This window comes from Oryzias latipes, chromosome 11, assembly GCF_053564925.1.
Source record: "Oryzias latipes strain Hd-rR chromosome 11, Olatipes_Hd-rR_3.1".
NCBI lineage: Eukaryota > Metazoa > Chordata > Actinopteri > Beloniformes > Adrianichthyidae > Oryzias > Oryzias latipes.
This window is the reverse complement of record NC_136247.1, coordinates 10,344,875-10,364,674: the sequence shown is the minus strand read 5'-3', so window position 1 is coordinate 10,364,674 and position 19,800 is coordinate 10,344,875. Positions and strand designations below refer to the sequence as shown.

Sequence of the window (19,800 nt, the reverse complement as noted above, 5' to 3'; positions counted from 1 at the left end):
ATGAATTTGTTCTCTTTCGTGATCCCCTCTTCATCTTTAGAACCCACATGCAGGACCTCAAAGACGTGACGAACAATGTTCATTATGAGAACTTCCGGAGCGGGAAGTTAGCAGCGGTGACGTGTAACGGTGTGGAGAATAAGCACAACGGACAGCTAACCAAGTAAGTCATAAGCCCCTCCCACACAACCTGTGGAGAACCGCCATCATTTTACGCATAAAGACTGCAGAAAACACATGAAGCTTAACCCCACCCAAGAACTGAGTCATCTCTAGCGGTTAAAGCTGGGATGGAGCACATGAGGCTGGCTAACATTTTTTTTTTCTTGGCAAGAACTGAAGGTAAAGATCTTAGAAATGACTTTTCTATGGCCTATTAAAATGCAGCTGTAAACTACATTACCCACAATGCCGCAGCAAGGCATGATAGGTTTATAGAGCCGACGCCCTCTTTTTCTTCTTTAGCTAGAGCCTGATCAGTTCTTGTAACTACAAGGGGGTTATGTGACACTGTCCAGTCCTCAATGTTAGACTTTAACCATATAGAAGCATAATTTTAGCCCAGACAATAAAAAAATGTACTAATTCAGTGGTTCCCAGACCTCTGGCCACACACCGCTACGTGTCTGTGAGACAGTTGGCAGCAGGTCGATGATACAAAAAACTCAACCTACATTTGTTTTTCATTTTATAGTTGTTGTTTTTTTTCTCTACTGGACTCTCTCCACCAAATTCAACTCATTCTTCAATTGGTCACTTGTCGAAAATACATCTGCTACTTTCTTAAAGCGGCTGCGCCGACCACTAAGTTCAAACTCCCGAGCAAGCAAAGATTAAAAAAAACGACGTTGGGAAGTTTTAAAGTCGGTGAGAAACCAAAAGCAGAGTCTTTGACTTTAAAGAAAAAAGAAAGCTGCTTATAGCAGACAAAAAACAGGAGTCTTTACTCCAAATATGAATTTATTGCAACAGTTGTCCCCACACACCAAGCCCACTCTGCATAAAATCTAGCAACCGGCTGTCTAATGTTACAAGGAAGCTGCTAATAAAGTTGGTTAAACACTGGATTCACTTTTGTTTTTTCCGTCGCTCCTTCAAAGTCAAATAAAGCTGAAATTTGTGCCAGTTTTTTAGCTTTCACTTGCGTTAAGGGAAAATCTGTATCATATTTTAACGCTTCCTACTCAAAATCTAGTGTACAAATAAAGTTTAAAGCAGCAGAAGATTTTTCACAGAAGATGAAAATTAACTTTTCCCTCAAAAGTTAATGGAAACTGGAAAAAATTAGATGCCCACTTCGGCTTTGTGCAGACCAGTCCATGAAATAATTGTTTAACACTAAACTTGTCCACGACCCGAAAAAGGGTGGGGACCACCTCACTTACTGTCAGGCCCCTTTTGTCCCAACTTTTTACTCGTTTTTAAAAAGAGGTTTTGAAGACGTGTTGATAGAAGCCAAAACTGTGGTGTTAAAACAACAAGAAATGAGTCAAAAAGAAACCAACAGGTCACGTGACCCAAGGGTTTGTCAAGTCTCTTAAATGTCTGTCAGCCTAAATAGGGATGGGCTCATAGTTTCTATGACTTTTTAAGGGTGGAGACGGCACTTTGCTGTCTCAGAGAGAAAGGAATGTAGTTGGGGGGCCTGTCTGTCCCCCATGACATACAGTAACGCAACGACGTGCAGCCACAGCGCTGCAGTTGCTGAACATCTACACAAACCACATCCTGACACTTTTGACTCTGACTCTGAAAGCCTCAGAAGCGCCACCTGCTGCCCAGCAGAAGAGTTTCAGGCGAAACAAATAAAGCTCCATTTCACTGATAATTGGTTCCACGTTATTAAAAACTGAACTCGTACCTCAAATGGAAACTTGATGTGTAAGAATCTGTTAGAAAGATTTGGAGGAAAACTTCAAAAAAAATGTTGTTGTTTTTAAGTTAACAAAAGTAAAACCTTTTAGAAAATCAGTGCATATAATATAAATTTTAGGTCATTGAATTAACTAAAGCAAAACAGAATATTCAACTTTTTTTAATTTAGGTATTTTGTACTTAGGAATTAGAAAAAAAAATTCATCTGTTGAAAATTACATCCCAAGAGACACTTGAAAAGTGATCAACATTAATGTTATACCCCTGTCTAGGGGATTGTAAAAGCAGGTAGAGAGGTCAGCACAAGGAGGGCAAAGGTCATTACAAGTCTCCCCCAGGAGATCCAATAAGGCCACCTGTCACACACATGACCCTTGAAGGGTTTTCTGCCTCTGGTCTACTTAACCCTCCCACACAACTAACCATGGATAGCCTTTATCTAGTCGGATGGCACGAACTGTCAGCGCCTGTGATCCACTGAGCACCCCCGCCTTCAGCACAGGCTAATGCATGGTTCGTCTTTGTTTGTTTTTAGAACTGACACATCTGACGGCATGTAAGTGTTACCTCATCATCATCACCTGCTTCTTGGCTCCTCATCTCCTCTTCATTTTCGTCTTCCTTGTTGCTTCTGCGCCGCTTTTCCTTAAATGTTTGTTGATGTTTGGCAGTCGTTTATATCTGCACACGTGGAGATAACATCTCACCTTAGAACAAATGAAACTCCCACCTTCAGGCTCCACATTTCTGGTTTCTGGTTGGTACGGGTGTAAACGTTTTTTTTGACTAATTAATTTTAGATTTATTTTGTAGTTCTACATTTAAAAAAAAAAAAGGTTAATTTACAGTGTTTAGTCGGGGGACGCTGGGCTGGAAAATCCAATATGGTGGCTCACAGCAGTCGCCCTGCTACAGAACACTAGAATCTGGTCAGTTTTTAGATGTTTAAGGTGTTTTTCCAATCACCCTTGTCATAAAAGATATGAAAAAAAAATACCTTGGCTTGTTGGATTCATTTCCAGCAGCTGCAGAACTTTTCCCGTTTCTCCAAACAGAACTGGTCTTCTGTGATGTTTCTTGGTAGATAAGTCCTCACCTTACACTGTTCAAAACATGAAAGTACAAAAACACTGTTATTTGTGTTTCTGATCACAACGGTCAACATCGCTGTGATCTGTGAGATAAAGCAGAGCTAACTGCTAATGATTAAACATGAACAGGACGATGGGTCGGTTGATGGGCTGCACAGAACTTCCCACAAATTAAGAACATGGAACAGCAGTCATGTGTTTAGAAACACAGATGTTGGCTAGTTTATAAAGTCTGAGGAGCTTCTGGGTGTTTTTGGTAAGATGGGTTCTCCGTTAAAGCTGGTCCCTTCCTTTTTCTTCTCCTCTTTCCTTTGTTCTACCCTCTGTCACCGTGGATGTTCATGCATCTCCTGCCTTGTGTCTGCAGGAGTCCTCTGGCGCAGATGGAGGAGGAGCGGCAGGAAAACATGGGCAGAATAAAAAAGATGGAGCAGGAAATGGAAAATGTGTTTGAGATGAAAGTCAAAGAAAAGCTGCAGAAACTCAGAGACTCTGAGGCTGAGGTGACTGCACCACAGACCTTGATGCTCTTTGTGTCGTCCTGAATACTCTCAGTTCACCTCGCTTCTGTGTGTTTGTGGGATTTCAGCTCCAGAAACGACACGACCAGATGAACAGGAGCATATTAGCTCAACACAGAGATCTGGAGGAGAAACGGCGTCAGCTGGAGGAGGAGATTGCCACCTGGGAGACTCAGCAGAGGATCCTGGAGCAGCAGAAGCTGGAGACCCTCAAGTGAGCACCAATCTGTAAAAGAGTTATTGCCTTGTGCAGTAACTCTGTTGTTGGAGGGATGTAATCCCCCATTATCATTGATGACAGAGCATTTTCTTGATTGTAATCTGAGATATGTAAGATGTTAATGAACGGGCATGGGGGAGGGACTGTAACTGATGTCCCCTAGATCTGGCCCCCTCCCTCAGGGACGGAGCAGGTCTTTGGTTCCTGACTGTGCTTTTTTTGTTTCAGGGGTGCAAACAAAAAGAAGAAAATCTTTTAACTCAGGAGGACGGGTTGTTGCCCCCCCTTTCAACGATAACTGTGCTTTTCTGTTGGGGGTGCTGCTCTGCTGCACATCCTCTAAAACCAATGATCAGCTGAGATCTAAGCGTCCACCCCCACAGTGGCAAACAGGACTCCCCCAGATGGACCAGTTCCTGCAGGAGCAGCTTTTTTTCTTTTCGTTGATTTGTATCTTTTTGTGTTTTTTGAAAATGTATTCAAATGTAAAAGTGGGGTTTGTGCTGTTGGGGGGGTAGAGTTCCTCTGGACTGACCATCAAAGTGGGGAGGGGGCTGATGGTTAACTAACAGCTACTGTAGATTATGTTTTTATTGATTGAATTGACAATAAAATTTTGGTAGGAGGAGCTTCAGATCTGCATGAGTGTGTGTGTGGGAGGGTTTGCAGGTTCAACATCGGTGCGTCAAAGAAAATTTGGATCAGGAGGAATGATTCAGGATGAAGGTGAGAATCCAGGCTGCACTGGGAGTGTCTCAGGTCTGTGATTAGTTTATTGTCAAGGTGTCGTGCATAAATCAGGACAATGAACCACAGCAAAAAATACTCAAATTTAGAGCTTTACAGCCAGCAGAGGGCAGCAGCAATCCCCAAACCAGCCTTATCTGCTGGATTAGAGCCTGCTCGTCTTTGACTGGATCTCAGTGTGACCACAGGTCTAATGGCCCAACAATTGCAGGGGTCCAGAATCTCAGACCAGTTCTCGTTTCTGTCTTAGGGTTCTAAATTCTTGATGAACCTCCAGCAGCAGGAGGACTGTGAAGAGGGTGATGTTTTCTCACTCTTAGATCTTTATCAGGTTCCTCCAGTAGAATCTTAGTAGAGTGGTGATCTTCAATCCTGGTTCTTGATCTCCAACTCTGGACCAGGTGTGCTCAGTCAATCACATATTTAATGATTCGGCTGATCAGCAGTGAGCGGGGCTGGTGTAGTGGTAGAGATCTTGAAGATCAGATTCTATTCAGTCTTCCTTGTCTGGAAGTCTGACTCTTTCAAATTGGGTTTGCTCACAGAACCCTGAAGTGGACGCAGGGCTCTCGGTTGATGAAAGTTTGATATTGATTTCATTAGGTCAGGTGGGGTTCCACACACCTAGTCATGTATTGGCCTTCAGCGTGTTCTACAGTAGACGACGATGGATCAGCTGATGCTCAGAGATGCAGTCGATATGGAGGTTTGTTGACTTAACCTCTTCTGATGTTTGAACAGGATGGGACCTTTTGGACCCAGCAAACCCACGCAGGTGCAATTGTATCACGCCACAGCCAGCTGGTGGCACGTCTTCCCTGATCAGGGTTTCAATTGGACAGCTCAGCACTGCAGCGGACAGTCAATTTGCCCCAGTGGCTTGACGTCTCCTCTTTGTGGAGCTCGCCACTTTATGAAAGCGGCTCTGAAGGCCTCAGCAGAGCTGCTGTGATGAAATCCTACCAGGTTCTGAGCAGAAACACCTCTCAATTAATGACAGCATTATACAAACAGATCACTGAAACTTTGAGGTAGTGTGTCCTACCTAAAGACATGATGTGGGTTTAGTGATTCCCCCTCGAATGTAATATTTATACAAAGAAGCTGGAAGTCTCTTGAGAAAATGTGCCGTATGTCATTTTCAGGCAGTGGTTGGTGCTTGTGCAGCGCCGCTGCCGCTTTTTCGGTGGAGTGACATAACAAACTGTCCTCTGGCCGCCGTCCACAACAGGAGCCGGAAACATGAAACCAGGAATGTCAGGCGGCAACACCAGAGGACAGGAGGTTGCTGTATCCTCTGGGAGTGGTGGGATCTTCTGATCCAAAACAGTTCTCCATGTGTTCATGTTTGCGATAGGGATCCTGCCGGATTGGGCATTTGCTGGAGGATTCTTCTGTAAATCCATTAAGGTCAATGTGCATGCCACAAGATTCTTATTTTTCCTGAAAGTGTGGGAACGGGAATTCTGGTCTGAACAGCTGCAGACAATCATCAAACTTGATGCTCCCACTGGGTGGACCAGCATCCTTCACTGGAGCAGTGGGGGGGGGGGGCATCTCATCTACTTATGTTTATGTTGAAAACTGCTGGATTTTAAAATAAATTCTCGAAATTGAGAAGTAATTAGAGTATAAAATGAGAAGTTATCCTCTGGTCCAGCACATGGGGGGGGCTTCGGGTGTGTTAAAGTCAAAGTTAACAACTTGGAATCTTATTTAGCAGGCCCATAATTTGTCCAGATGTTTTTTTTCTCCGGCTTAATTTAATAAATTATAGACTTAAAATCTGGAATTTTGTTCAATATCTTCTTTGATATTCAAGTATTTTTATTTACTCCAGTAAGTACTTGATTAATTTTACTTTTGTTTGAGAAAATGTATTTTAAAGTAACAATCTAATTTGAATAAATTTTTGTCTTCAGGTGTGTTATTCACGCATGCGCATTCATCGCTTTGGCAGCAGTTTTTACATTAAAAGTTTTTTTGTTTTTCCCTTTAAATATAAAAACCTTGAGCACGTGCCTCTATGACGACACGTGTTTGGTTGTCCAAAATAAAGCACCGCCCCTGATAATCAACCGGACTGAGAACCTTTTGGCTTCAAAATAAAAGTACTGCTCGTGTTTGTGTGGATTTACGTGCACACACAGTCATAGGAACGGCTTCTATTAATATAGAGTGCATGATGACCTCGTGTAAAGGTTGGAGCATTACGGCTAGTCCTCGTGCCACGAGCTCAATGTGAACGTGCAGCTTTATTTTGAAGGGCCTCAAAGCAGTGGGCGTGGTTTTGCTAACATGCAGGTGACAGTGAATCAGAGAGCGGAGGTCGGTCCGCCAACGCTGACTGAACGAGTCCAAGTGCAAAGTTTACGCCTAGGGGGTTCATATCCTGCTTTCACCCGCCCCCCCAGGGCGCAGAGGGGGCGACACTCCACGGCGCTGCAGCAGGTAGCAGCTTATCACCTGTGATCACGAAGCCGGTCCGCGGGCTTGGATGCGCGACTGGTACCCTCGCGCGCAGCGTCAGCTTCCAGATAGTGGCCCTCCCCGGTCTAACTGCACCACCCGTGGTCCTCCACCCCCCTGCAGCCATGGGTGGCAGTCTGGGCTGTCATCGCTCCATCCCAAGGGACCCGACCGACTTCAGCGGCGGCAAGCGCAAGTTCAGCGCCGCGTGCAACTTCAGCAACATCCTGGTAAACCAGGAGCGGCTGAACATCAACACGGCCACGGAGGAAGAGCTCATGACCCTGCCGGGAGTCAGTCGCGCCGTGGCGCAGAACATCGTGGAGTACCGGGACTGCATCGGCGGTTTTAAGAAGGTGGAGGACCTGGCTCTGGTGAGCGGAGTGGGAGCCACCAAGCTCGAGGCCATCAAACTGGAAATCTGCGTGTCCAGCAGGACCAGCTCGTCCCAGCACTCCCCGTCCTCGCTGCGCAAAGACCTGGAGCCGTGCACGGGCATCAACATCAACACCGCCACCCCCGCACAGCTCATGAGCATCCGAGGCATGACGGAGAAGATCGTGAAGAACATCGTGGCCTACAGGACGGAGCACGGCCCATTCAGGAGCATCGAAGACCTGGTGCGCGTGAACCACATCAACAGCTCGCTGCTGGACAGAATCCGTTTCCAGGTTTTCGTGGTGCGCTCCAGGGCGCCATCCACAAACACCAACGGGGGTCAGGCCAGGATGCACCCCAGCCCGACCTCATTCAGCCTCAGGAGTGAAGACCTGGATCTGCCCCCGGGGGGTCCGACCCAGATCCTGTCCACGAGGCCGAACGTGGAGCCGTCGCCCAGCCTGCGGGACGGGAGGCCCGTGGTGCGCGTGGCCACCTGGAGTCTGCAGGCGTGTTCGTGCGACAAGGCCAACAACCCTGGCGTGAAGGAGGTGGTGTGCATGACCCTGCTGGAGAATGAGTGAGTGTGTGTTTACCTAAACTCCGCGAGGACAGGTGGATGTTTCCTCTTCCCCCAGGGCTGTGTTCCCGAGTTCCTGCTCCAAAGAAGAACCTAGACCCCTTCTTCACCCCCCAGGAGTGCAGTGATCATGGGATTCTTTAACCACTGACATGTTGGATCAGGTTCAATTGACCAGAACTCTGGTGGTTCTGGTTTCTGTGTGTCAGGAGTGAGGAGTCCCGGACCTGTTTAGAAGTTTGATATCAGAATTGGTTCTGGATCCAAGCTCTAAGATTCTACTCTTAGCTCATGTTTCCGATCTGAACTGTGGTGACCCTGAGGCGCCTGTAACTCCGTTCTTTGGTTATCCTGGTTGGTGGTTGAGAGGCCCAACCTGTTTGGAAAGGTGGAGTGTGTGTTGGGGGAGGCAGTGTATGTTTATCTTTTCTTTCAGTCTCTTGTCAGCTGAGTATATTCAAGACGGAGCCAAAGTTGAGACAAATTTATTTTTTGGACCCCCCCCCCCCTCCTCCTATAAGTAATGAAGAGAAAGCTGTCGGGGAGGGCTGTGTTTGCTCAGAGTGGGGGTCCCTGTTTGAGCGGTTATCTTATCGGATCCTGCAGGGTTCATTGACCTGCTGCTCCAGAGGGTTTTCAGTCACATGCTCGGCTGGGGGACTCCTGAGGTTCACATTTTTCTGCTTTGTCATGGTGCAGCAGAACCTACAGAACCATCAGCAAGTTAGTTTTTATAACAATAATCCACTTTATTTCAAATCACTCAAGAACACTATACAGATTCAAAAGTAAAACACAATGAAACCACTTTGACAAAATGTTAAAAACACAATAAATAAATGGACATCTTGATCAAATCTGATAACAGATGAAGGAAAATTGTGTTCTGGAATAGCAAATTTGAACAGGTTTTGAGCCTGGATGTAAAAGGTGAAAAAGACACGATGATACGAAGGTCAAGAGGGAGAGAGTTCCAGAGTTGTGGAGCCGAGCGGCTGAAGTTACGGTTCCCCATGGTGACCATACGGGCCTGAGGGACAGAAAGCTGAAGGGAAGAAGAAGACTGGAGAGAGCGAGAGGAAGTGTTAATATGGAAGCCAGGTTATGGAGGGCTTTGAAAGTGTAGAGAAGAAGTTTGAATTGAATCCTGAAAACTACCAGAACCCAGTGCAGCTGCTGGAGAACGGGAGTGATGTGATGGAAGGAAGGAGTTCTGGTGATGATGCGGACAGCTGAATTCTGGACCAATTGAAGTTTATTCAGAGTTTTTTTTGGGAAGACCAGAGAGGAGTGCCCAGGCCCAGGACTATGAACCAAGATGGAAGTGGAGTGGGCAGTAAGGGAGGGGCAGAGACAATTCATAAACAATTAAATGAATGTAGGCAGATCAAGTGATGCTATTGATGTGAGATTGAAAGGATAATGTACTGTCAAAGATGACACCCAGACTGAGGGGAAGGAAAAACTGAAGAGGAGTCAGTGGAGAGTGTAAAATTGGAAACTTTGGAAAGGGTTTAATCTCTGTTGAGTTTGAGAAAGTTTAAGGTGAACCAGGTTTTTATTTCAGACAGACAAGAGGGGAGGGACGCAGGTGGAAGAGAAGAGCGAAGAGTTTTGCTTAAGTAGTTTAGGCATGTTCTGACCCATTCGGCCGGTCCAAAGCGTGTTGCACAGATCTCAGAGCAGACGCTTGTTCTGGCGAAACTAGTGACCTAAGCCAGGTCAAACCAGCTCTCACCCTGTAGAATCCTGAGGTAGGTTCAGCTTCCCACATCCTAATGTAAACTTGCCGTTGTCCTGGTCATGTGGGGTTTGGACTATTGACAGCTGGTACCAGGAACCTTCATACTTTGTTCCAAGCACCTACAGTGAATGGATGACATAAGCATACTAATGAATAACCTGCCATTGGTTAGCAGTTACCGGTCTGTGCTGTTTGTTTAGAGATGAAGCATAGCTGGGTTTCAGCGGAACCACAAAACAGCCATGCTCTGCTCACATTTGCATCAGAGGCATTTCTCCATCTACCCAGTTTGACTTTACATTAGTCCTCAGAGGATGTTTAACAAAACGAGGAGGGCTAAAGCTGAGCTTTACCACGAAGTTTGGTGTTTTCCGAGGGTTTCACTTTCCCTAACAGAAATATCTATTACGGGTAGATCCACTTCCAGACTGTAAAGGATGCTGTGCAGAGATGAGGCATCTAACAGTTTGTTCAGTTAGATCGGAAGGTCGCACTGCAGCGTTTGCAGTGATGACTTCGGCTCTGGGGGCTGCTCAAATATTTCTGTGGGTCCAGATCAAACTGCACACATGGGTGGCCAGGCAGGAACCTCAACACAACAAAGAGCCCCCATCTTTGGGTTAACTGTTGTTTGACAACAACAAAAATCAGCAGGAAGGAAGGGAAAGTGCTCAGTCGTGCTTCACAAAGTGCTGAGTGATGTTTTGATGTAGAGGTTTTTCCAGAACTGTTGGACCTTGAACAAAAACATGCAAGGACATGAAACCTCTTCCATCTGTGGAGCAAAGGTCACCAATATCTTCTCTGATGCTAACGCTTGTAGCCTTTAGCATCTGTAACAAACACAAACAGCTCACTAAAGCCCAAAGCAGAAGATTTAGAGGGGGCAGAGGAAAAGGAAGTGCAGCCCAAGATCCACAAGATGATCTGCTTTTAAAGGTCTGTGTCTTTGTCGTCGGCAAGTGAAAAAGTGAAGCGTTTTCATTTTCCAGTTCTGCATTTAAAGCAGGCTGTCGCAAATGACAATTCTGCACGCGCTCAGTGGAGGAACCACGGAAAAAGTGGGATTTCTAACTCGACACATGTAAAGGGCAGTTTGGGGACTTAAGGGAAGTATGGAGGGATGATCAGATGATGATGGGCTGCTGAAGAGAAAAGGTTCAGCTGCTTTGCAGAATTAGCTGTTCTTTGTTCTGACCAAAGTCTCAGTCCAGGCTCTGATTTGCCCTCGATGTCCTATTAACCTGTCTTGGCTTCATCTCAGTTTGTGTTCTTTTCCCTCCCAGTGTTGCTGGGGGAGGAGCAGGTCACAACCTGAACCAGCAGGGAAGAGTTGGCCCGTTTGAGAACAGAATCTGAGGAGGCACAAATGTTTTTATTAGTTTTGGATTAAGGTTTGTGAATGTGACCTTCTTTGAAGATAAGGAGGTTATGCACAGCTGAGTTCTGAATGATTCTACGAGGTGCCTAAACGTAAACTGGAGTCAGGACCTGATCCTACAGAACCTTTTACGTGTGAAGGTCTGCTCAGATTCTGACATTCCTCCAAAACCCCAGGAATGTCTACTGCATTAAGGCACGGTGGGGGTACACCAGTGCTTTCGGCTCCTCCAATCTACCCTCTGTCAGAACCTAAAGGAGCGGCTCACCTCCATGGAAATGTTCCGTGTTCTTATCCGTGTTACTATAGAGGCGGGTGGTGGTTCACGTTTAGCTCTGAGGACTCTGAAAGCCTGTTTGGACTCCACCTCCCATCGCCTTCCATGACAGCTGAGTCGAGGGAAGGCGCACTGTGCTGTAAAATCATGTGTAAAGTAAACAGATAAAACTTTATGGGCCTGTAAAGGCAAATAGGTGCTGGAGCGTTGAAGCCAGGGAAAATTCACGTGCACGCTCATATCTTTTGCTGTGTGCACGTTGATCTGCTGCTGTTCTGAAACCTGTGCAGACTAATCATGGCTGCATGGATCCAAAAACGTTTTCATCTCTAAAAAAGCAGCTCAGCATTTCTTGTTGTTGTTGTTGTTGTTGTTGTTTATTTTTCAAGAAGACAAAGGCAAGATGAGAAGTTGGGGGAGTCTTCTGAGGGTCTCTGGTTTGGTTTGCAGCGTTCAGACTGAAATTCTGTATTTTGAACATTTTGTTATTGACTTTTGCAGGTTTATGACAAATAACGTATCTAGGAAAGCATTCTGACTGTTTCTGACTTGAATCTGTTTGCAGCATCAAGCTGTTAGCTGTGCAGGACCTGCTGGACCGTGAGGCTCTGGAAAAGGTGAGCTTTCCAAATGTGACCTACCAAATGTTAGAGTTCCTCAAATGACCACTGGAGGCTGGTGCCTAAACGAAGCAATCTCCAATTTTACCCCTATGCTAAAAAGTCAGATTTTATACCAAAGAAATAAACTTTTTACATTGTCTTTTTTTTGCTTTATATTCTATTTATGACATTTGTTTGATTTTATCATAGCTATAATTTCAGCTTCATAAGGGGTGTTTTATTGATTGGCAGGTGGTTTGTTCTGCTCAATCAGCCAATTTTGAAAGGTTGTTTAGGTGGTGAAGATATGGTCGACTCACTTTAGGCTCTATTTTTGCCGTTTAGAAAAATCTTGGATTGCCGGCAGTGTAAACACTGAATTTTGGGTGAGCTGCCAAAGTAACTATGGCAACGGGTCGCTGCAAAACTCATTTATGCCTGCAGCAGAAAGATGAGATCAGAGAAAAAATGAGTGTAAACATTCTTCAAGCTAACAGCAGCAGAGCGTCTTTGATGAGAAAGTTTGATCTTTCCTGCTGACTTCAAACATTTTCTCATTTTCAGAATCTAACAGTAGATTTAACCGATGCAAAGGTCTAGAAATAAAAATTAAAGAAATACGAATTTGATGATAAACAAAAGAGGAAAACAAGCTTTTGACAACTCCAGTTAAAGGTGTTTGTAGTCCTGAATGAGTTTAAGACAATTCACTTCGTAGGCTTCATTGGAATTTTGTCTTGTCAGAAAAAGATGTTTTACCTTCACATGGTTTGCCTGGCGAGGAAGACTGCAGCAGACCTGCAGAAAGCACTTTGTTCCCTTTACTTACTCCACTGGTGTACAGCTGCAGCTCTACTGGCTGCTGAATGGCTGAAATGATGCAGACTGAGAACTATACCTGGTTGTTTACTGCCACCAGGAATGTAAAATCTGAAAAAAATCTGTATTGACATATTGCATTCAAGGTAATTATAAGTGCTTTCATGTAATTAATTTGTTTGAGCAATTAATTCATTATGACCCCTAATTAATTAATCAATCTATTTTTTATCTAACCAAATCACTGTTGTGAAAAGGCTCATTTCTATTTAAATTTGTGACATTGTGGTACAGCAAAAGATCAAAATACAATTTAAAAATTGCTTAACGAAGTTTTGCATTATAAGACTTCCAATCTTTACTTTTACACCACCAATGGGTATTTTTTTCAAACTTGTGAGTGTTCTAATTTAACACGTGAAAAAACAGTGGGAACATTTTTCTGAGAATTCCAAAATAAATTTTATGTTCTCATTAATTCTACGTTGACATACCTTACTCTACAGTGGAAACTATTGTGATTTTAAAGTTTCCTTTAACCTGTTTGGTGATTTTGAAGACTGGGATGCAGCAGAAGAGAAATAGAGAAGAGAATAGATGAAGGAGGAAATGAGACATGAGATGATGACACTGGAGGAACTGAACAATTTAGGCTTTGTTGTGACAGGACAAAAAAAGTAGTAAGAGGTGAACTTTTGATGATGTTTAGAATATATACCGCTTTCCTCTGCCTTTCCTCTTCTGCTACCATGACGACCCGTAACATCACGTATCAAATTGTCCGCATTTTGTGAAAAACGGTTAAAACCCCAAAACTACTTGGTTTTAGTAATTGATTTAACATTTCTTTCTTTTCTTTGTAAGTGACCAGAGGATAATTAATTAATTAATGAATCGTCAGACGTGATCAGACCTCCAATTAGTCCTTTAATCTATGAAGGACAACTCGACGGGAGTTATCCCTTACATACACTGTAAACCCGAACAAGTTACCAGAACTTAAAAAAATTAAGGCAATCATTTGCCACAATTTTTTTGAGTTGATTAACTAAAAAGTCTGAGTTTTCCACAACATAAATGATTTAATTGTGTGCTACTTGTATTTCTTTATAACAGTTAAATTAAAAGTGTCAATTCGTGCAAGTCAAATACTGGCATTAAATATTACTTACATTCACACATTAAGACAACTTAATTGTCATCAGTCACTATGACTCGCAGTTTTGAGTTTCAAAGCCACAAGAATAAGTTTGCATAACTTAAAAAAATAGGGAAAAACAACAATTTTATCTTAACAGAACTCGATATATATTAGTTACCTTCTTGTACAGGGATAATCAATTTGTTTGAGTCAGTAAACTCAAAACCATGCTTTTCAAAACTTATTTTCTTTAGGCAAATGATTGCCTAAAAAATAGAGTAATGGTAACTTAAAACACTCTAAAAAGAAAAAAAGTTGATCCAACTTAATTGAATTACTTCAGTTGGTAACACCTAATTGAATTGAGTTTATGCAACTTAGTTTATATGGCTATTCAACTCAAATTGATAAGTTAGTCTAACTGAAAAAAGATATGCAACAATATACATTGGCTCATTTTTCTTAAGTTTCAACTACTGGACCTTGATTTATTCACATCAAAGACATGAATGACCCAGCAATGTCATATAGTTCAAGACAAGAGCTCAGCCATTGTGAACTCTGCCTGTAATAAAGGGACATACACTGTTTTGTGCTCTACGGGGTTTGTCATCATCCTTTACCAAACTCTAACTTATGGTGCAGAAAGAAATAAAAATAATAGTTTAAATTACTAGTTAAAACAGAGTAAAACAGCTACACAACAAAAACCATGGACAAAAACGCACACCTAAACCCCAATCTGCCCAGATTGGCAAAGAAAATGGTATCCCATAATTCCTTGCGCTGCCTTACGTTATGACATCATGGTGCATTTACACCAAAGTTACACCAACTTAATTCAATTAAGTTGATTGAAAGTAAAAATAACTACATCAGACAACTACATGTTATTTTTAAGTTGAATGAACTAAAAAAAAAAAGATTTATTTTCACCAAACCAAATAATTAAGTTAGAACAATGGAAAAAAGTTTATCTTTCCAACTACAGCCTAAATGCTCTTTTTAGATTGTACAGCAAAATGTTGTAAACACCTGGCTAACAATATTAATGACTCACTCCTTTCTGTGCAATGCCTAAATAAAACTAATAAAAGTACTTTTCTCTACATTTATTAATTTAAAATAAGGAATAAACTTTTAATTTCATATTTGAATTTTATTCCTACAAGAAGTATATTATCAAACAATAACTTCTGTTGTGCAAAGGAACCTTTGCTTCTGCACGCTTCTTCCAATTATTTGAACACACACACACACACACACACAAACAGCCAAACAGCATGCATCTCACTTCTGCTTCCAGCCCTCTCACTCATGGTTTTCACACCAAGATTCCCCACTTCCCATGAGTCTTAGGGGCTGAAGGCGGGGCTGCAGGTTGCTACAATATTTAGAAAAATAAAAATAAAAATTTGAAAGCATGCACCACCTGAAACAAGAGAGATAAGAAATCCAGGATGCAATACTTAAATCTATATATTACACTTTAATTATGTTTTAAGTTTAATTTACTTAATTTAAACATATTTTATTTTAAATTAAAAATTATTAGTTACATATACTCAAAACAGGGGATGTGTTAAACAAGCTTTATATGATTGAGTTAGAAGAGTTTTTTTGAAAACTTTGAGTATTAGCTACTAATTATATTTAATTACTTTGAACGTTCGGGTTTACAGTGTGCAATACTTAAATCTATATATTACACTTGAATTATGTTTTTAAGTTTAATTTACTTAATTTAAACATATTTTATTTTAAATAAAAAATTATTAGTTACATATACTCAAAACAGGGGATGTGTTGAACAAACTTTATATGATTGAGTTAGAAGAGTTTTTTTAAGTCTTTGAGTATTATCTACTCATCATATTTAATTACTCTGAACATTCGGGTTTACAGTGTAATAGATGGTTGCTATAGACTACAAACAAAATTAGTGTGATTAAAAAATAAATTATGCACTAAGTTCTCTGAAATTAATTAATCGCAACTTATATGAAAACTGAAGGGCTCTAATTAATATAAGTTTCAATCAATATCACTACTGTTGTTGATAGACTTTACGGTCTACCTTTGTTGAAGGGAAGCAAAGGTTTAAATAGTGGTTAAAAAAATAGGAATTCAATTTCTAGTCCCTTAAGCTATTTTGATAGAAATCAGTGAAACATTCAACTTGACTGATGGTTGCTGTCATGGTGGACGGAACTTGAGCCCTAATTTTTTACCTAGTCAAAAAGATGGCCATTTAGACATTAGAATTTCAGGAAGGGAACATGAAATTTAATAAATTAAATTGTTTCTGTCTTTTACAAATCTGCTTCTTTGTAAAGAAATTTGGACCAAAAAGGAGGAAAAACGAATCAATGTGGATTCTAAAACAATCTTCTTTTGCAAAGCTTAAAAAAAACGTTTGAAAAATGTACTTTTGCTTTTCAAATGTGCCCATAAAGTGTCTTAAGATATCCTTAGAGGTTTTGAGGAAATGATTTTACAGTGTTGCACTTCTAACATAACTGAGTCGGTTTAATGATGAAATAGCCGTCACTGATGTCACATGACTGAAGAAGCTGCAGGAAAAAATTTTGAAAGTGGGCAGAACTTTTCGATGTTCCATAAAGAAATAAACACTCATCCATTCACTGTGAAATGATTTCCCAGCATCATCATGCAGAAAAGATGTTGTGTTGAACTGGAATCCATGGAAACAAAGAGTTAGGGCTGTTGTTGTTTTCCTGGAGCCTGTCTGAAGGTCAGGGCGTGGTATTCGTCACCCAAACGGCCACTGTCCCTTTATATAGCACATGCTAAACATGTACCACTTATGCAATGAGTCATATTAGCTCCAGGAATCTGGGAGTTGTCCAAAAACAGGTTACCACTGAATCAGAGAGCAGACAGGTTCATTCATTCAAACGCAACTCCCATTTTAAATTTAAGTTTTCCATTACTTTAAAAAGTGTTAAATATTTTCAAAATAATGAAACATGTTTGGTAATCTGTGGATTGGGGGCATAAAATGTGAAATGTAAAAACTTATTTTTAGCTGGACTAAAATGTCTGGAGACAAGCAGCAAGGTATCCTCTCTGCATTTACATCTATGCTCTCAGTCTGTGGGCTTCGTCTGAGTTAATTACGCCAGCTGGGTTTTGTAAAAGGTTGGTCACATGAAACTACAATCTTTCAGTGGAGGTAAATTAATTAAAAAAAGGGAAGCTCAACCAGAACTGACGGCTCTTCCAAGTTCCTGTTCTTCTTCACAAGAAACCTGATTACAGTCTGTGTGAGTGTGACGAACATCCCAGTCCAGAGTTGAAAGGTCAGCAGCGTTGTGTTAGTCAGATAAGAGCAGCAGATCATAACCTCAGAGAACTAGGAGCACAGATGTATAATTACTGCGACCTTCCATTTCTGGCTTTTGGACATTCAGTCAGAATATCAGACGTCTGCGTGATGCAATAGCTGAATATTTATGACAAACTCTGCCTTTTGGACCGTCAGCTCTTTCCGTTCCCTGCTTGAAAGCTGCTTTTCAGATTTTCGTCTTCAGTTCCTCTGAAGGTTAATCCTGTATAAAGACCAAACATGGTTTGTTGTCAGTTCTGAGTGGAGTGGGCCAGAGTTTGCGTGTTTTGCACAGGGGTGGGTTCCTCTCGATTTCCTGTCGTGCCGCAGTAACCCCAGCAGCTCCAGAGCAGGGCCTTCCTGAGTGTCTCCGGCCCGGTGAAGCTTCCTCTTTCCTCAATCAGACAAGGTTATTGGAGTTCAGTGAACTTAAATGAACCACTTTGTTTCTGCAAGGCCTCTGTGCTGTGGATGAAGATGAACTAGCACCCCCCAGTGTTGGGATGAAGATCTGAACATGAGCAGAGCTCATAACAAAGGAGCTAATCTAGATTGTCAACTTTGAACTTGGGTGCCTTCCTGATCACGTTTTTCTGATAGTTAAGCAGTCAGTTAAAACATTTGTAAGTTTCTAATAAACCACTGTCAGACTTAGTGTTATTTTAGTATTTTATCACATTTTTTAGTCTTGTAAGGTAAAAAAAAAATCAGATTAAGCTGCAGGATTTTAAAAACGAGTTTGAGCGGTTAGACAATTGGGCTGAGGTTCACTTAAAATCATTACAGATAAAAACGGTTGCGACTTTTAAATACATTTGCATAATTTGAAATGTTGGTGAAAAAATTATTTAAAAAGAAAATGCTTTGTCGGTGCTTCATTTATTTCTACAGCTTTACCAGGAGTTGGCCTTCAGAGGTGCCCTCTGAGTGTTTCCTTATATGGCAGGTGTTTTTCTGGAGACCACACCTCCGCTCAGGTGTCTGTGTGTTCACAGGTATGATTCAATTTCTCCGTTTCAGTTCTGCGTGGAGTTGAACCAGGGAACGCTGGGCAGCGTGCGGCGGTGGAGGCAGCCTCGAGGCTTGTGGAAGAGCATCGTCTCTGAAAACCCAAGCACACACGTCGATGCGGTACATATGTTGCTGACAGTCGTTTCACGGGACCGCGGGGCTGTTCACTCAGTGCCTCAGCTGATTATCAGCTGGGGCGTTTGTTTATGGGAGCATCACCAGATCTGTGCGTCAACATTCTCAGGACATTCACAGAAACGTTCTGCTTCTAAATTGATTTTCTTAATGCAGAATAGATTAAAAGGAATTTTCTTCGCAGGAATCTGTGCTGACTGACTGTTCTTCCCATCATGCCTTGTTTGCAGGCAGTAACCTACTCAGGTTTCCTATGGGACAGCTCGGCAGGTATTGACCTTAAGAATGCCGTCATTCTGGACTCTGGGGTTGTTAGCGGGAATCAGCTGTACCCCCGTCTCTACCTGGCTCGCTTTTTGGTATGTTTATGTGAAGAAAAAAAGAGCTAAGTCAGGCTTTCAGACGTGTCCTATATGTTGCAGTGAGGCTCATTTACAACACCAGCTTAGATTTTAGGCATTCTTTTGTCAGATTCTGTCAAATGCTTCAGTTTTTAAGAAGCTATTCTCAAAGTTTCTCACCAGAATTTTCTTCACAGGTGGGTTCAAGCGAGCTGACTTTAGTAAACGTCCACCTGCAGGCTGCAGGCGAGTCAAACAGTAACCACCGTGGCGCAGATGAAGCCAGGCGCCAGCTGCTCCCTCCCAGCATCCAGGAAACACTGAAAGGTGGGTTTTAGGGTCTACAGGTCTAACCTGGGATCGTGGAATGACCTCAGAACATCTGTGTGCAGGAGGCAAGGAGCTGCTGCTGTTGGGAAACTTTGGCTGTGGTCCTCAGAGCTCTGAGCTGGATCTTCTGCGGAAGGAGAAGTTCTGCGCCCTGGTACCATCCACCCAGTTCACCAACATCAGCACGCGCTCGCCACAAGGCAATCGCTGTCTGGACAACATCTGGCTCAGCCGCTCCCTCAAGAAGATCTACTCGGGTAGGGGTGAACTGTTTGTACAACTCTGGTGTCTCAACTGAGAGATGCAAGTTCAGGCTTTGAGAAGTGTGAAGAATCTGAACTCGTTTAGAATCACAGGGCCGTTTAGCTAACATGAGAGCAGCCTAAAGACTCAAACGTCATTTCTGAATCGAGTGCAACCTTGTATCTGTCGCTCCTTACTCCTCGATTTTCTTTGCCAGGTCACTGCATGGTGGTTCGGGAGGGCCTGACCAACCCCTGGATCCCAGATAACTGGTCGTGGGGGGGTGTGGCCTCAGACCACTGCCCCATCGTAGCTGAGCTCTTCATCGAGCCATCATTCAAGGATCTGAGCCGGACGAGTGTGGCGGGGGTGGAGAGAGGAGACGACTTCCCAAAGCACGAGAGATGATGCATCCCCCTCCCTCCATGTTTGACGTGGAGCACAGCTACCCCACAGATGGTTGTTTCATAGAAACTCCTAAGTCGATAAGCCATAGAAGATGCAGAACTTTTTCTATTTGTATATAAATAAAGAGAAATTAAATGA

At 42.7% G+C, this 19,800-nt stretch overlaps 2 protein-coding genes and 1 long non-coding RNA gene across 5 annotated transcripts in view; 2 read left to right on the top strand and 1 right to left on the bottom strand.

Moving 5' to 3' along the window:
• Positions 1-4,335, top strand: part of LOC101158211 (septin-7) — a 17,764-nt gene extending 13,429 nt beyond the window's left edge. The window contains exons 10-14 of one of the 2 annotated variants that reach the window (XM_078954761.1): positions 41-163; positions 2,411-2,431; positions 3,334-3,469; positions 3,556-3,701; positions 3,936-4,335. In XM_078954761.1, coding sequence (XP_078810887.1) covers positions 41-163; positions 2,411-2,431; positions 3,334-3,469; positions 3,556-3,701; positions 3,936-3,966 — 457 coding nt within the window. In that variant the 3' untranslated portion in view covers positions 3,967-4,335. The remainder of the gene's footprint in view (positions 1-40; positions 164-2,410; positions 2,432-3,333; positions 3,470-3,555; positions 3,702-3,935) is intronic. The other variant, XM_078954762.1, reaches the window with a different exon arrangement.
• The window catches only part of LOC105355112 (uncharacterized), an 18,748-nt gene extending 10,725 nt beyond the window's left edge, over positions 1-8,023 (bottom strand). The window contains exons 1-3 of one of the 2 annotated variants that reach the window (XR_002291194.3): positions 7,898-8,023; positions 2,873-2,977; positions 2,443-2,556 (exon numbers count right to left, since the gene is read on the bottom strand). This is a non-coding gene — a long non-coding RNA (uncharacterized LOC105355112). The remainder of the gene's footprint in view (positions 1-2,442; positions 2,557-2,872; positions 2,978-7,897) is intronic. The other variant, XR_909605.3, reaches the window with a different exon arrangement.
• eepd1 (endonuclease/exonuclease/phosphatase family domain containing 1) lies at positions 6,747-19,800 on the top strand. The gene is made up of 7 exons (XM_004074111.5): positions 6,747-7,881; positions 11,849-11,900; positions 18,215-18,325; positions 18,571-18,699; positions 18,879-19,008; positions 19,074-19,268; positions 19,472-19,800. The coding sequence occupies exons 1-7, from the start codon at positions 7,049-7,051 to the stop codon at positions 19,660-19,662; spliced, it is 1,641 nt and encodes a 546-aa protein (XP_004074159.1). The 5' UTR covers positions 6,747-7,048; the 3' UTR covers positions 19,663-19,800.